The sequence below is a fragment of the Magallana gigas genome, chromosome 4, assembly GCF_963853765.1.
Source record: "Magallana gigas chromosome 4, xbMagGiga1.1, whole genome shotgun sequence".
In the NCBI taxonomy this organism is placed as follows: domain Eukaryota; kingdom Metazoa; phylum Mollusca; class Bivalvia; order Ostreida; family Ostreidae; genus Magallana; species Magallana gigas.
In genome coordinates this window covers 47,646,370-47,664,806 of record NC_088856.1, presented here as the reverse complement: position 1 = coordinate 47,664,806, position 18,437 = coordinate 47,646,370, and the positions used below count along the sequence as shown (strand labels likewise).

The following is an 18,437-nucleotide window of genomic DNA, read 5'->3' as shown; positions in this document are numbered from 1 at the left end:
CAAGCGGATCTAGACAACATAACCTAGACAAGTCAGAGTTTATAGAGGGATAAATACAATTGCAGTATGTATATGTATAGTTTGAAACCTCGATTTATATAAATTTGAGAGCTTGACACTACTCGCAAGTCAAGCGTTTCTACTTCTTGTTATGTGTATGTACTCTGCATGAACCGTGCATATTACAGTTTGTAACAAAAGGAAAATTGAGTGGGGGGTTCTTCGGAATTGTTAGGCCATGCACAGCTACACGTTGTGTAGTGAGTTAGTGAGCGGATCTAACATCTAATTTTTATTCATATATTCATTAAACTATGTCATTAGTTAACGTAATGATCTAATTTATAAAACTTACTGGAGCAAGTTGTGAATTCACTATCTCTTGCTTTGACAGAATGGACGAAGGAATTAGATATAATCATTGGAGTGAATGCCAGGTCACAGTTATATTTCCTTACTAACGTCCTAAATGGTAATCTGTAATGGCACAAAGAAGGACTAAATAATTTTTATTAAAAAGGAATAATGAAAGAAACAACTGAGTTCGATATAGTCAAATTTCTGCCCCCATCCCCATTTTCAAATTTTTAAATATCATCATATCAAAATCATATCTTCATGAAAAACAGAGGATGTCTATCACAATAATCTTGAAATTAGTCATCTATGACATCACCAAATTGAGCTAATTCCTGTAATTATACAATAAATGAAAATACTGACAATTTTTTTTTCTTCATACATGTATATTGCCTTCACATATATGGTTCTGTTGATATAATTAAACATATCATACATGTAGTTAAAAATGGTACTTTAGCAAGCGTGCACTTGATGTTTTTCCATATTGAAAATTTGTCAGGAAATACTTATATGTTTTACTCCGAAACCATATGAAAACATTAATTTATCATTAAAATAAAACAATCTATATGAAATATGAATTTCAACAGATTAATAAAAATTAGGTCGAAACAGAAATAAGAAGATCAGAAGACCTCTACAATCATAGTTATTAAAATCTCTCTCTCTCTCTCTCTTACTTTGAATATCTGACCATTGGTGCACATATTTTAACCATTTTCTGTTCCGCAAAAAGCTCCATAGGTTTGGCCCATGTAAATTCGTTATCCGTGATCATCTTGAATTCCAAATATCAGTAAAAACCTCATAAGTTTACGTCCGATTTAGAGAAACAAACATTCAAAACGATGACAAACCTACAGCATGTTAGAATCAAATGAAAGTGAAAGTAATGTGGTTGATGGTTTTGTGTAGTTTCGAATCCTTATAAATTAGCACATCGGAAAATAATTTGTTTTATTTATTTGCAAAACAGTATGTCTTTAGTCATTGCAATCGAAGACACTTGCATCATTTTTCTTCTTTTATTAATTACTTTTTTATCCGAAACTAAATGTTCGAAAAGCCGGATGTGAAACTTGTCAACATGGAGGACAGTGTCATCGAACAGCTAGCTGATGACGGTAATTTTGTCTTTTATCGGTTATTTTAAAGTGCTTTATGGTCGACATTTTATTTGATACATTGTACACACATTCTTAAACACCTGCTGTAGTTTTAAAGACAAGACATTGTAGCTTATGAACATTAATCCATTTATTTATAGAGGAGTTTAGAAAATTCCTGGATGAAACATTTGATGTCAAAGCTCATGCCAACCAAGCAATACAAGGGAAGGCAATTTCAGATCAGCTTTCAAAACTTGCAGAGGGAATATCTCTTCTGGATCGAGAAATCCATTCACAGGTATCATATATACATTCATGAAAACATGATTTACACAGCTATAGCCTGTTACATGTAACATACCTCCTTCCTCAGCTCAAATGCTTGCGCCTTAATTTGTGCAGACCTTAAAGAGGTTTGCAGAAGAGAACATTACATAAGAAAAGTTCTTAATTCTTCACTATCTGTTGTTGCACTATTACCCATTGGATATCTCCCTCAAAACAAACAAATTGACCAACAATAAAAACCATTTTTATAACAGGAATATTTAACACATAAAATATATATACGGTGTAACCGATGGGCAGAGTGTGGATTTTTATGGTTTGGAATGCAGACAGTAGGGTCCGCCTGCCCAAATAATAAGCCAAAGGCCCAAAGTCAAACTAAACGTTGCATGCTCAATCTACTTTATGACATGATCATGTTTCATATGGTAAACATAAAAGTTGTGTCTTTGAAAATAGCCGAAGAAAAGAAACCATTTGGGCAATTGTTCTCAAGTTGTTTTAATATCTAAGTGCTGTTGCCTGTCGTTGATCTATATGTCTCTTAAAAAAAAAAGTGCTCCTGTTAATTTATTAAGTTTCACAATGCACCTCTTCTCAGAACATTTTTCAGCCTATCGTATCAACAAAACATCGAGTGTTACAAGCAGTTAAGGTTTGACAGCTTTTTAGAGTTTGCATGCCATCAACCTCATTTGTTGTATCAAGTCCCTTTTAATACTGTTTACAGGTAATTAGAGAGCTGATCATTCAGATAAGATTGTCAGAATTAAGGAGGTCATAAAGTTGATGTAAAATTACAGATTGTAGCTCACCATGAGGATCTGCTATCACAAGCTACCGGGGTGGAGACCCTGGAGGGGGTCCTACAGATGATGCAGTCCAGGATCCAGTCCCTGCTGGCAGCCATGGATCGGCAAGTCAAAACATCATACTGTATATTCCTAATTAAATGCGGGGAATTAATATTCGATTAAAATCGCGAGATGCACATCTCGCAAATTTTAAAATCTCGAGAAGCACATCTCCCAAATTTTAAAATCTTGCTTTTTTTTTTTTTGGACATATGTAAACTACATGAAACTAAAAATTTGGCATTCATGATTTTATGTTCTCGAGATATGATGGAAAATTCAAAACGATTGAATCACGGAATTAAGTACTCGCGTAAAATAAGGAATCTATAGTAATGTTACTTGGGAATAACATTTAATTTATTCATTTCTTGTTTATGAAATAAGTTTTTATTTTGTACTAAGGAAATTGGAGTTTTTTATGCACCACACAGGTGTTTCATTTATTGGTTTTCTTTAAATGTATAGAGTTGTTCCTTTTTTGTTTCAGAATACGTTCAAAAGTCTCAGAACCTTTCAATAAAATTTCATCAAGAACTACACAGCTGAGGAATCTGCAGGTATGGTAGTTGTTGTAGATCCATACTAATTTCATCACAGTCTCAATTCTTATTTTTATTTCATTTTCTTTTTTATGAATACATGTACTATTTAACTAAAAGAGAATAAACATGTACTTTCAAACATATCAGCATAGAGTATTATCTATATGAATGAAAAAAATATTTTAATGGTAGTGCTCTAAACTTAATAGATGTACATGAGCTTACCTGTTATATTATTTGCTCCTGAAAACTGCTCTGAAAGCCTTTTATAATGTATTTATAAAATTACTCTATTTTGAAGGATACATGTGATCTCCTCAGAAGAATCATCAGAATTATGTACCTTGGTAAGAGGTTAAACAGTCAGTTACAGGGAGGAGCAAGGGAGATAACTAAGGCAGCACAGAGTCTGAATGAACTAGGTAATCACAAGTTTTCCTGTAGGAATTTATGTTTTTCTGTTGAAAAATGCATAAAGTTTCTGAATTAATGCACACATGTATAGATATGGAATTACAACTTACAGAGCTTTAATTTTAGTCCAGTTTTTGTTTTGTGCAAGTTGAATAATCATGGGGATTATCATGAATCATCACTGTAATTATTCAAAGAAGAGCTGTAAATGGATTTTCACATGAGCAAATTTTACTGTATATTCATATAAAGACCCCATGCACTTTGAATTATTAAATTATTCTCAAATAAATATGAAAAATCTTACATTTTAGGTGTTATTTCTCTCAAATAAATACCTACTGACTGACTACTGGTATTTAGGAAAAACACAATTTTTTTTTACTGCTTAGGAAATTAAATATTAATTTTCACATTGTTTTTTTTCACAACTGTGTCTAATGTAGCAAAACAGAAGATCACAAGAAAAGATAGTGATCAGGAACATGTATTAGTTGCATCACATTGAATTACATGCAAGTAACTTTAGTGTCGACATTTTTCAGATTATATTTGTGAGGGAGTGGATCTAAGTGGGGTGGAGATTATAGAACAGGACCGGCGCTTCATCAAACAGGCCCGCAAAGACGTAGAATCTCAGGCCCACAAAATGCTGGAACAGGGAATGGAAACCCAGGTCAGGGGTCTGATACAACGCAGACCAATATGTTAATTCTCAATTGATTAATGGGGTTTTGTACAGAAAAATTACATTGACTTATGACTGCTTAGATAATGCCATAAGTCTCTGAAGAGATCTTAGTTTTTAATGTGCATGCATAATGGTTATTAATTGTTGCTGTTGTAAGGCATTACATGTAAAAAAAAATTCTAGTCCAAATCAATCAATTGATTCACTGTCTGTTTGAGACTGTTTATTTTGTAAATGTAAATTGTACCACTTATATAAATAGATCTGCAATCAGTTGCTTGTACTGTAATGATTTTTGTTGTGTTTATAAAGAACCCGACACAGGTGGCGACCTCTCTCCAGGTATTCCACAACCTGGGCAGTCTCCACCACACCGTGGAACGGGTCCTCCAGAACTGTCGGGAGAACCTGAACCGGAATGTCCGCTCATGTCTGGATGCACAAAGCCTCGCCCAGCAACACGCCCCCCAGGGCCGAGGTCAGTCCCTAACTCATGTACCATCAAATCTAGTTGCCTCATATGCAAGGGAGACCCCCCTTCTCATTCTCTCTCTTAAAAGAAATAACTGCAACAGTACATTGGTCAGTTCTTGGTGTACAGTGAAACCTTGTTGCTTCAAGCACAGTTGAGATTAGAGACACCCCCCTCCAAAAAAAAAAATACACAAAACAAAGCAATAAAACATAGAAATAAAGTCATAGTAGTGCAGATTAACTTATTTCTTGCTTGTCGCTAAGTATCAAGAACTATGTATCTATTTTTATGTACAGCTGGACCTGGCCGGGCGGCCATGCCGGTGACAGGAAACACAGCGGCGTTCCGAGCCTCACTCTGGACAAACATGGAGAAACTGATGGACAACATCTACGCTGCATGTGCCCAGGTTAGTCAATAGATATTGGTGTACTGTTAATGGTAGAGGTCAGTTAAATCTCGATCAACAATCACAAAAAGGCTTAGTTTTCTGTGGTGTGTATAAAGTAGGTGCTTTGTCTTAAAGTTTGATGATTAAATAAATAAATTAGTATTGTATCTTACAATGTAACTTGTGTAACATAAATATAGAATTTCCTGCTGGGATTTGAACTCGTTTCCTCTGGCATACAAATCCAGCACTTCACCTATCCAATGAAAGGGTTAACCTACTAGCCAGAGCTTGTAGGAATTCAAAATACATGAACCTGACTCTTCTTCATTTGGCATGACGAGATATTCGTCAGAGTTACTGTTTGGTTGAATAGATCTTTTTATTTGAAACTTACAGGTGCAGCATTTACAGAAAGTTCTGGTGAAGAAACGGGACCCTGTCACTCACGTTTGTTTCATTGAGGAGTTAGCAAAGGTATGATACATTGTATACAGCAAAACAAAAGTTAAATAAGATTACTTTAATAAAATGTTCATGTATTCCATAATTTACTATGAAACATTTTTCTTTATTTTTATATTTTGATAAAAGAACACACTCTCACTTTTTTTTCCCCCTTTCATTTTTTCCTGTCTTCTTTCTTTCCTCCCTCCTATTACTTTCCTCTCCCCCATGCTCTCTTTCTCTCTCTCTCTCTCTCATATTTTATATGTTCAATTGTAGAAATGAGACTATTTAAAAGTATATGCTATGTCCTATGTTTATCTACAGCACCAAGAAGGTCATGTGAACATAATGCAGGAATTCTGGGATAGCATCACTCACATGCTGACCAATGAATTCAACAATTCAACAGAAGGTAGCAGTAACATTATATCTCTATTGTGTTTCTATTTTTATTCTATGCTCATTTTCTGTCCATGTTTATAGAACTTTTTATGTGTGATTTTGAATAACTCTTGATCAAAACTATTTTTTATTCTTTTGGCAATGCATGAAATAACTTGAATTTATTACTTTTATACTCATATTTTGACACTGCATTCATTAGGAAGTAGAGGTATGTAGTATGTAATTAATAAATGTAACTCAATAATGTAACACAATAATGTAACACAATAGTGTAACACAAATAATGTTCACTTTTCTCACAAATAAGGTATTTGTTAAGGCTGTTCTTGCATTTCCTATCAGTAGGGTCAACAGAGGGTTATAAGACACCCTTAAGGGGGATGGATGGTCGTTGCCATTTTTTACACTAAAATGATCTCCTTTAAACGAAGAGCTCTGTAAAAAGAGAATTAGATGATTGTTTTTGAAAATGTTTAAAATTTAAATTTAAAATATTTGGATCTCTTCTTTACTAAATAATAGTGTATGTTCAAAAATATAATATTATATACATGTACTAGAATTTAAAGGTAGATCTGATGGGTAATCTGTTGACCACCCAGCCTCCTTAAGATACATGTACGACACCCATAGTAAAAAATTTGGGGGGAACATTTTTTACTTAAACTAAAAGTGGTAAAAATGCAATTGTTTCTTTATCATGTTTTAAAATTCCTATTGCAGTGATAAAGAACAGCCTTAACAAATCATATTACAACTCCGACCGTCTAGATCATTCTGAGATTCTGTGCAGAATCTGTTCCTGTATATGACCTTCACAAAGCATGCATTCCTTGTAGCATGTACCATTGATTTCTATACACTTTGTACCGGTAGATATTTATTGTACCATTATTTTCTGTACACTATGTAGATCTTGTTTTAAACACGATTTGTAAGCTGGATTAAAAATGTTTCAAAAATGCATGTAAATTGCTGTGAAGTGTATTGTAAGGCAGTGGTCAGTATTTTTTAGCAATGTGCATATGCATGTACGTGTTCTGTACATGTCATTTTTAAAATATCAAATGACCATGAGGATTGAACCAACCTATCAAATCGTTATATATTATTGTATTTATCAACAATGAAAAACTTGAAGAAACATTGATTTTTTTCGTGATTTTAGTAACTGCTAAAACATTTTATTTGTGGGATATTTTGTATTCTAAGCATAACCAGTCTTAGTAAGGATTGTGGTTACATTCATTGTTTATATGTAATCTATGTTCATTACATTTTTATAAATTATTTAAAATGAGGAAGTAAAATCTTGATGTTGATACCGAAAAAAAAGGAAATAATGAATGATATGCATGATGTTAAAATTTACGCCTTCTGATATTGTACAAATTAACTTAGAATAATATTATAGTCATATATTAATATTAGTTTTTACATTCTCTTAATTTTGAAGTGATAATATTATATATTAAAGGGACTTGGACACGATTTAAGATCAAACTTTTTATTTTTATTTTTTATGTATAAAATGGTTAACTGGTGCATTTTAAATGATTGACCAAAATATTGAATGTTAAAGTCAAGTTACAAGCGAGATACAGAGGTAAAAATTGGTTGTAATGTAAACAGAGCTCGAGTCTTATAGTTGTTTACAAAAAATGTAATGTAGAAAATTACCATTTCTTAGACAAAAATGACACGTAAAAACAATTTAAACTAATTCATTATCTTCATAAATACTATTATCAACAAAAGAAAGATACATTTGATTGAAACTTACACCAATACAACACATATGTAAAAAATGACAATATTGAGCTTTGTTTACAAAACAAAGAATTGTGAACTCTGTATCTTGCTTATAATTTGATATTTGACTTTCAAATTTTGACATAGCATTATAAACTTCTATATCTATAAGTATAAACATTGAAAATGGAAAAATAAAATTTGAAAAATTAAAGTCAAATCGTGTCCAAGTCCCTTTAACATATAATATTGTATTTTTTTAAATGAATTTTAGCCTCCATGCATTTGAAGCAGGCCTTTGAAGGAGAATATCCCAAGCTGTTACGCTTGTACAACGACCTCTGGCGCAGACTTCAGCAGTTCAGTATCACCACGGCAACCTCCCTGTCTCAGTCGGAGCCGACCGGGGAGGAAGATGTGAGCGTGGAGGATGATATCTTCATCCCTGGAAGTAAACGGAATCAGTATGAGTGAGTACTGCTTTAACCTAGATGTTGTATTTATAATTGGGTTAAACGAATCTTACCGTTATGTGAAGTTGTGGAATTTTGAACTCTAATATCTGGAATACCATGGATAATTTGAAGTGAGTCGGAAATCTTATTTTTAACTTTTAAATCTTAAATCCTTGTAGTGAGAAAAAAATTAAATAAGATTGAACGAAACTAATGATCCAAAAACGTTATTGATAAGTTTCTGGTGATAATGTTTAAAGATATATCTAAAATGTCAAAATGTGGATATTAAGGTGGCTCGACACACCAATGCATTATTTGATGGATCGATGAAGAATTCTCTTTGAGAAATGATTATTCAAAAATGACACCTATATCGGCCTCTGATTATTTTATATGAATTTTTTTGTATTTTTTTATAGAAACCGGAAACATCGTTTTAGCTGCGAACAAGATATATTAGAGCTAAAAATTTGTTATCAATTAATGCACAATACAATTATCTATAAATACATATCAAAAACGGCCAGATAAACTTTGAAATATTTTTGTAAAAAAAATATTTATGAAAATGAAAAAAAAGGATTGTAGATATTTTTTAATCTATGGATAAAAACTGCAGATAAACTGTTACTCGCATTTAAGAATTGCTGTACAATCATATTTCAACAAGAAATTTAAACCAAGTAGTGAAATTAAAGTATAAATGGAAAATTTTAAAATCGAAGCGATCCCGATCGTAATTAAAATGATCCCGAACGAAATCACATAAAGTTAGAATGAATCAGAATTTTGCAAAAATTTCAGGTTGTTTACCTGTAAAATGGTTTCGTCATTTACTAACTTTATAATTTATATCAATTACTTAGAAAAAAAACTGCAGTTTATTTGTAAAATTTCAATTTTAAAATAATTCTGATCGGGATCAGTTTTTTTTCAATCGGGATCGGTTCAAATTTGATAAATAGCAATTTTTCCAAAATTTCGCATTTTCATTTAAATTTCTTTGTAAAATATCATTGTTTAGTAAATAGTTTATGTGACTATATGTTATTTGTAAATTGTTATCCATAGATTAAAAAGATATTAAAGAATTACAATTTTGATTTTCAGAAATATTTTTTTAATTAAAAAATTAAACACTTGACCAAACGATCTTTGGCATGAATTTATTTATAATTATATTACACATTAATTGACAACAAGTTTTAAGCTCTAATATATTCTGTTTGTCAGCAAAACAGTTTTTCCTATTTCATTGAAAAAATACAAAAAAATTCGTATAAAATAACTGAAAGCCGATATTGATCTCTGTTTTGTGGAATCATGTTTCAAAAAAGAATCTCTATCGATCCATAAAATAAAATTTTGGTGTGTCGAGGAACCTTAAGTCTGGAGAAAGTTAAAAAGTACAAATGTAAAAATTTTTTCTGGGGAAAACTTGTGAAGAATCTGAGGAGTGTTCAGAGTGCTCACCAAAATTTGTGTTGCATGCAGGTATAGGGAATTTTGGTGAGCGCTAACGAGCACCCTCTTCTATGAACACATCTCTGATGTAAGATTATTAGTTAATAGATGTTCAATGTTTATCCAATATTACACTATACAGCTCTGAGAAAGCTTTGCGGGACACCCTGACGAAGTTTGAGAACGCATACCTTTCCAAGTCTCTGTCAAGGCTGTTTGACCCAATTAATCTGGCCTTCAGTACGGGGAATCCCCCAACCACACAGGAAGTGGAAACAATTGTTAAAACCATTGCCAGGTAATTTGACATGTGAACTTTGGTAATGTACAATTAGATTTAGCTAACTCAAAAAATACATTTGGAGATAAATTATTGCATTCATTTATTGTATAATTTTATATTGTCAATTGATGATGCAATGTTTTGAATTTTGAAAGCCAGTAATAATTGTTAAACATTGTCAAAACCAATGCAATGTGCAACTTGCACTTTCCTCATGTACTAGATTTTAAACAAAATCAAAGACAAGTGTGTTTTTCACAATGATAATCTTCTTACTACCCAAATCAAATATTTAGACTTCATTCAAAGTTTATAGGTTGAGGTTACTATTATTTATTAAGGTCAAGGTCATAGATGGCAAATTGACCATATCAGTTATATGAACAATAAAATTGGCTAAACTAAAAGCAAACACAGATGTAGCCAAAAAAAAATCATTTAGTAAATAAATACTTTATTACCGGTATTCATGACTATATTTGATCAGGCCATTAAGACCATGGACATTAAAGAGTCAAGGTCATTGATGGAGGTGAAAGGTTAAAATTTCTGTCCTGGGACTTTATTACATTGATTGAGAATGTAGTGTTTTACAAGCTCATGTTGTATTTTTCCTCTGTTGCAGTGAGCTAAATGTTGCTAGTGTGGATACACAGCTTTGTATAACTGTGGCTAAAAACGTTGCCAAGACGATACAGCTGTTCTCAGTGAAGAGTGAACAACTGGTTTGTGGATATTAAAGTCTACTTAGTACTCTGAATTTTGTCTGATTTAAATTAATTCACCTGATGTTATCTGGAGCATTAAGAAATATACACACTGTCAGTTGATATGTGTAACTACATGTATATATTTTTGTAATAAAATTGACTCACTATCTAAGGGTTAGACAATTATTACTATGAAAGAATTATCTATAAGAATTGTTTTTCTGGAGTATAAACAAAGTAAAGATTTATATTATGAAGACTATATAGTTCTTTCTTTTGTATTGATATATTTATAATTAGTGAAGAGTTCTCCTTTTGGTCTTCAGTTGATTACGGATGGTGAGGCGAGTCAGGTGATCGGTCCCTGTACCCCGGGGCAACAACGGAATGTCACCGTGGTCAACATACTGTATCTACTGCATCAGTCCATCACCAAGGTAACAGTGTGTGTCGTCAAAAACATTAAAAAAATTAATTTTTTTCAGACACAATTTCAAATTAACTTTGAGAATGATGATTGTGTGGACATTCATAAAAAAAGGACTGTATTGTTACTTTAAGGTACATACAGACTTATACTTTTAAAGACATTGTCACAAGATGGGGATTTAAATGTTTTGTTAAGTTGTTTGTATTAATTGATTTTGCTGAATATCATGAATAAAGATTCTTATATTTCTGCTATTTGTAGTTATTGGAGGGTCTACAGAACTTTCCCCCTGAAGCCATGGAATGCATTCAAAAGTCGTTAGAGGTAAACCTGATTTTCTACACTGTCTGCTTCTCAAATTTCTTTGATGTCAAATTTCAAACAACATTTTATATATATGAATATTTCAGACATTTTAATTTTACAATATGTATGAAAACCTGTCTCTAATAAAACCTTCATTATTAACAGGAAATCTGTTTTAAAAGGCACTCTAAAATGACTAATTTCTTTAGTGTAACGAACTAAAGATGCACACAGTTTATTTGGAACACTCTGTAAATTTGTGTACAATACAATGAATAGAAATGTGAAACTTCTTTGTTAACATTAATCTCTTAATGCTTTCATTCTATTTTATGCTTAATGTTTTGATTTTTTGATATGACAAAATTAATGCTTTTCTGCATGTAATCAATAACTAATTAGAAAGAATGTTAAATACTTTTAGATTAATGATATCACTGTTTGTTATATAGGAATTCAAATGTAGACATTACAATTGAATTATAATTCATATGAAAACTACTGTAAAACCAGATATTTTTGTTTGGTTAAGATTTTGTTGTATTTAAACCAAATACAATTTTGTTGGCATTTATTTTTGTCATATAGTAAATCTTAGAATTTATCACATATCAACTCTGTATTTATTAAAACTGGGGTGAAAAATTCGTCATGGATTTAATTTTGTTGAATTATACTGCCAACAAAAATAACGAAATTAAATCCTGAACGAATGATTTTGCTTATACGATAATTCAAGTGATATAAACACTTATTTACAGTGCAGTGTGCACTGTAGCAACAATTCCTTTGTAAAAGGAACAGGAAATTCATTTTAACAATAACCTTTCTGAAAAATAATCTAACCTTAACAATAAAAGAGAAGTGAATGTATGGTTTCCATTATTATGCATATATTAAGTCTTTGCATTTAATTAGGAATCTACAGTATGCAGAAAATACTGGATTGCGCTTAATACTCTGACAGTGAGCTTTAGTTGATTTAGTGAAACCTAAATATCTGTCACCGAAGGGATGAATAGCACCATAGGATAAGGGGAACTAACTCGTATAGGCCCAACCCAAGAGACAGGGGGTTAGCCTATAGTCATTAGGCTTAAATTGACCTTTAAGTCGAATATGCATAGAGCTATAACTCGAAGGCAGGTTTCACAATTTATTGATCAAGTGATTTGAATTAACTATGAATTATCAACAATAATCAAGTGGAACAATGTCAAATAGAACAGGATAAAAATAATTATTTTTTGAAATGCCAAATGAGTCAGAATGAATTTAGCTTGATGTTGCTTAATCTACTGACCGACTGGTGGACAGTCAACGAGATAGTCAGTATGAGGACATAAGGTAGTGGCCAAAAGTGGCTGACTGAAATTTAGCTCGATGTTGCTTAGTCTTACTGACGGACTGGTGGACAGTCAACGAGATAGTCAGTATGAAGACATAAGCAACATGAGGTAGTGGCCAAAAGAAAGGCTGGTGCTTATCACCGGCTTCCACGGTGCTTAGCGGATGAGAATCATTGACTCCCCCTGGATGGGACACAAGTCCATTGCAAGTTAGCTCCCAGAGTAAAGCCAGTACCCAGTTTCAGCTGGGTAGACTGAGACAATGTAGATAAAGTGCCTTGTCATAGTGCACAACACACAGCATCAAGTTACCACAGCTGGGTTTGAACCAGCGACCTTTCAGTTGCTGGCCTAATGCCTATGACCAATGTGCCAAGTGCTCTACACAAACTAGTACTCACAACAAAAATGCTGTACATATTCATGCGCACTATATGTTTTAGATACTTTATACAAAAAATACTGGTTGTTATATAATGTTAATTTATACGAAGGGATTGTGTCAACAACTTTGGTATTTAAAAATACTATGAAGTATAAAATTACTACAAACTGAACTTGTATTCATTCCTTCCTTAGGGAAAACCCCCACCGGTAAGCTGGTATTTCATTGGTCATTTTCATGTAACACACACTCCTATACAGTACAAGTTATGATGTATGCAAATAAAATCAGTATTGCAAATGAAACATAATAGAAATGCACTAACACTGCTTGTGCATAGAATTTCAGCCTCTATTCCATTGCCTGCAAACTCTTCATAAGACCTGACTATATGAATGTTCTAATTGACTTGGTCTGAATTTAATTCCTTTACTAAATGAAACTTTATGAAAAGCAACTGAAATCAATTTAGCATTTTAAAAAATCTGGTGATTTTGGAGATTGACAGTGTATACTTATAAAAGAAACAGTTGAGAACTTTGTCTTAGGATTCCATAAATTCAATTTTTACTTCTGCAAGATTTTGCTTGATTATTTTAAAACTATTTCATAACTCCCATCACCCCTCATCCCAACACATTCTGGCTCCCATTCACACAGTATAAAACCATACTCTGTTAGTACAGAGAAAATCCTTTTACACAATGATTTTTTTTAAAGCTATTTCAATATTTGTATCAGAAACACCTTCAGGTATATTTGAAATATATATACATGTACAAGGCATTGAAAAAAATCGTTGGTAATTATGATAATGTAAAAAACTATAATTACATAATTTGCACATTTGTAGGGAGTGGTTGTCCTCATGAGCAGCGCTCTATCTCCTCTGATGTCCTCAGTCCTAGATGCTCTGTTATATATTGAATCATCACTCTGTATATTTGTAGGGAGTTGTGGTCCTCATGAGCAGTGCTCTATCTCCTCTGATGTCCTCAGTCCTAGATGCCGTGGAAGCAATAATTCTGACAATGCACCAAGAAGACTTCTCAAGGTAGTTATTTTTTTAATGAAATTGATAAAACCTTACATACCGTCACTTGGCTGATTTTCCTACTTTTTTCTAATACATTGTCTTTAGAATAAATTATTATAAGAAATTTAAGAATGAATATTTTAGTTACATTCCACATATTTTTTGCTGGTAAAGTGTGTTGAAAGCTACGGCAGTTATAACACTGTAATACACACAGGGTACTCAAGGGTTAAAATGACGAGTTTTATTATGACGTTACGAACGTTGAACGCTGTAAACTGCAACATCACAAGCGAAAATCAAAGTTCACGTTTGTGGCTGTTACTGTGGCTCTTCCATTAATATTAACTTACCCTTAGGATAAGATAGAAATTTTAAGGTATAAATCACATTTGCAGACAAGGCAAGTGGTTTAAAAAATGAAAATATAAGCATTAAATCATGATTTTTTTAAGTAAACAGTCTCATAACTGCAGCGATGTGTGCATACAAATTTTCATAACACGCTAAAGCGCGTTACTCAATTTGTATGAACACACTGCTGCAGTTATGAGACTGTATACTTCAAAAAATCATGATTCAATGCTATATTAATTCAGAAAGAAAAGAAAAGAAATGAGATAGAGTATCTTTTCTGTGGAAGTGTAGATTAATAACTTTCTATGAATATTTGAATACTTCACTGTAATGACATTGTTAATTTGGTTCCCTGTTGACAGTTCTGCTGTACCAGACCCAGGGAAGGAGTCACAGTGTTCTCTGTATATGAGGGAGCTCCAGGAATTTGTGTCCAGGTGTCAAGCTGATTACCTGTCTAGATACGAATGTCAGGACTTTATAAACGACAGGTAAATATGTACAGATACCAGTGTCAATACTTCAAATATTACTAATAAACATCTAGATATCATTGTCAGAACTTTAAATGACAGGTAAATTTTCAAGATATCAGTGTTAGGAATTCATATACGACAGATAAATATCTAAATATGAATGTCAGGACTTCAAATAATACTGGTTAATATCTAGATATCATTGTCAGAACTTCATGTACGACTGGTAAATATCCACATATCAGTGTCAGGACAAACCAACATGTATTTAGAATTTGACATTAGAAATAACTTCACATTGTTAAATCCTTTTCTGATTCCAGCATCAAGCCGATAGCGTGCCGTTGTGTGGAGCTGTTTGTGAGACACGCCAGCCTGATCCGGCCCCTGGGTGAGGGAGGGAAGATGAGACTGGCTGCTGACTTTGCCCAGATGGAGTTAGCCATCTCCCCCTTCTGTAGAAAAGTGTCTGATCTCGGCAACCATTATAAGCTTCTCAGGGCATTTAGGTATGAATACTATTAAATACATTGCTCTTGTACATGTAGTTTTTGTAGCAGGGCACTTAGAATGTAAATGGAGTCAAATTACTATTTTGGGGGGAGTTTTTAAACCACTGAATTTTTTTTCAGAAGCTTAAAGATGTATTCTAATTATCTGCTTTTCACAATTTGAAAAAAAAAATCATATTCATGGTCTTATCTAATCAATACATTGTTTTGATCATATATTTTTCCTTCTCCAGACCACTACTATTCCAGAACGCTGAACATATCAGTAAAAGCCAGGCCATTGGTGACATCATTCCACACAGTACCATTCTTCACTTCTTGTTCGCGAGAGCTCCACAGGAAATGAAGTCTCCCCACCAGGTATCACTGATTTGATGTATAAACAGAAAGAATAGGGCTATATTGATATCATTAATTATTCATCAGTTTTTATGGTTACACATTGAATAATTTTATATGATATGAACAAGCACATTGTACTTTTAGTATTGTATTGATGCCTTGATTCGGATTCTGCATTGATTTTTAGTTTTATAATTAAACAGAAATTTGACATTATGCCATTCAAACATTACGATGGGCTTTTGTTTTCAGTCAGCTGATTGGTCAATCAGTAGATACTCCCAGTGGTTAGAGGACCACCCCTCAGAAAAAGACAGACTCACCCTGATCAAGTAAGTACAACTCTCTAGGTCTAGAAAAAAGTTTGTTGGGTTCTAAATATGATGACAATTCTCTCTGAAATATCCCTTTAATTTACACAACATACAAGAGAGTGGTGAGAGAGAGAGAGAGAGAGAGAGAGAGAGAGAGAGGTTTATATTAACTTTATTTTCAAAAATTTCGCTTTAAGCACTATTTTACAAATACTTAATTTAATCTATGAGAAAACACAAAAGATCTAGAAAGCTAGAAAGATAATTATAGAATTTTATTCCGAACACATTACAAAGAAATTGAATACAAACAGTCAATACTTTCAGTACTTTGATTACATATTCAATACATGTAGGCCTACATGATATTGTATGAAATATTTATATTTCTAGTACTAAACTAGTAAAAAATTATTGAATTCTTTCAAACAATACTTTCAGAACTTTCAAATTGGTTAAATGCGCAACAATCGATCTGCTCTGTTTTCAGGGGTGCGTTGGAGGGATATGTGAACCAGATGAAGTCCCGACAGGCTCGAGAGTTTGCCGAGATTTATCCAATCATGTTGGATCTATTACAGAAAGGACTTCAGACCTGCTCATGACATATTTATTGCTTGAGCTAGTGTACAACATTGGTTCTGCTTTGTATAATATAATCATTTTTATTTAATTAATGAAATAAAAAAATAACGACAGGCTATGGTTTAGTGTTTATTATTACCTAATCAAAGGGATTTTGTTGTTTTATTACAAGTTAAATATTTTTGTCTATTTTGTATGTGTATTCAGATTAGAAAGTGTTCTATTGAACTGCCGGTCTATAGACTGCGATCTATTAGACTGCCGGCCAATAGACTCTGATCTATTGGACCTGCGACCTATTTTAGAAAAACTGAAATTGCTACAAGATTAAAAGATAACTTTATTAGGTTTATTTTACTATTATTCTTAAAATTTATCTTCATGGTATGAAAATCTTCTGTAATTTATAATTGTAAAGTTAACACAAAATACTAAACATGGAATTAGGTAATAAAACAATTATTTAATGCCTGACCAGTCAATAGATCGTTGGCCTCGAGCAATAGATCATACTGAGCTGCTCCCTGCACCTCAGGAAAAATATTAGGGTCTATTGACTGCTCAAGCATTAAATAATTGTATACTGTAAGTTAGATTTTATCAAATGTGTGAAGAGCTGCCACTGGGCCATTTATTTGTTTTCCTAATAATATTGAAAAGCATTTAAAGTCAATTCTTTTTACAAATTGAAAATTTTAAACGGTCGTCACATTTTCATCAGAGTGAAGTTTTATCTATATTAATGTCTCAAGGTGCCCCATACCAGCTGAATAAATCGAGATGAGATTTTTCACGCATGTCATTGAACAAAAAGGAGACGTTACTGTTTATCAATGAAAAATACGGTGGGAAATCTATGTTTGTGGCCAGTACAGTCTTACTATAGGCTCCTCTTGACCAATCTTCATATCCTTTCTATAACAGTATAATACACATGTACCCACTCTCACTAAGGTGACCTTTTGCAATTGGTTAATTGTTGTACATATTGTGCACATGTACATAAAATGACTTTGTAAAATGGATATTTCATAAATGTTGTATATTTGAAATAAAGAACATTAATTTCCTGATATAGGATGAGAGACTGGCCCGTTGTCTATATAAATGTTGATTATCATGATATTTGATTATTATTTGCTTTGCTCGATTCTGAATAAGAGCTCAAGTTTCCTGAATAAGGAACGAATGAAGTCCTGAATAAGGCATTGCCAATTAGCCTGAATAAGGCTGCGACTATTCAATTTACAACTTCTTAGCCTGAATACAGCATCAGCTATAATTATTGTTTTTTTTTTACAATTGATTCAATCCTGTGCTGACGCATTTTTGTTGGTTTCAAATTGATAGACTTCAAATAAATCCATAAACACAGAAACTTGTTTCACGTAACCCCCGTAACAAATTGGTGACAGCGGTGGGATTGAAAACTATCAACTTAAAATAAAATGGCGTCAGTCGGCGAAGACGAAGAGTACCTGAATAGGGAAACCGTCACAAAACGACATATAAGTAGGCTGCATGTACGCAACTCTGGTATTGGAGATTGAAGTTATTAGAAGAGGAAAGCCTTCCAAAGATGTCGTGGGACTACGAAAATTATTATTTTAATGGCGAAAAAAAGAGATATGGTTCATTTACGGATATGCGTTTGGCAAGAGATAAGCGTTCGCAATGGACGGCGAATGGATTG

General features: G+C 32.8%; 1 protein-coding gene across 2 annotated transcripts; it reads left to right on the top strand.

Moving 5' to 3' along the window:
* The first annotated feature begins 1,335 nt into the window (after positions 1 to 1,335).
* On the top strand, positions 1,336 to 16,860 carry LOC105328797 (conserved oligomeric Golgi complex subunit 5). 2 transcript variants are annotated; one of them, XM_034449528.2, is made up of 22 exons: positions 1,336 to 1,487; positions 1,631 to 1,770; positions 2,564 to 2,676; positions 3,105 to 3,174; positions 3,461 to 3,581; positions 4,119 to 4,249; positions 4,577 to 4,742; positions 5,036 to 5,148; positions 5,530 to 5,607; positions 5,905 to 5,992; positions 8,012 to 8,207; positions 9,802 to 9,957; positions 10,568 to 10,667; positions 10,979 to 11,089; positions 11,344 to 11,406; positions 13,317 to 13,331; positions 14,073 to 14,176; positions 14,878 to 15,006; positions 15,315 to 15,500; positions 15,737 to 15,863; positions 16,098 to 16,177; positions 16,650 to 16,860. In XM_034449528.2, the coding sequence occupies exons 1-22, from the start codon at positions 1,418 to 1,420 to the stop codon at positions 16,762 to 16,764; spliced, it is 2,472 nt and encodes an 823-aa protein (XP_034305419.2). In that variant the 5' UTR covers positions 1,336 to 1,417; the 3' UTR covers positions 16,765 to 16,860. The 2 variants fall into 2 exon arrangements, with proteins under 2 accessions (XP_034305419.2, XP_034305422.2); XM_034449531.2 differs by lacking the exon at positions 13,317 to 13,331.
* Positions 16,861 to 18,437: the final 1,577 nt, after the last annotated feature.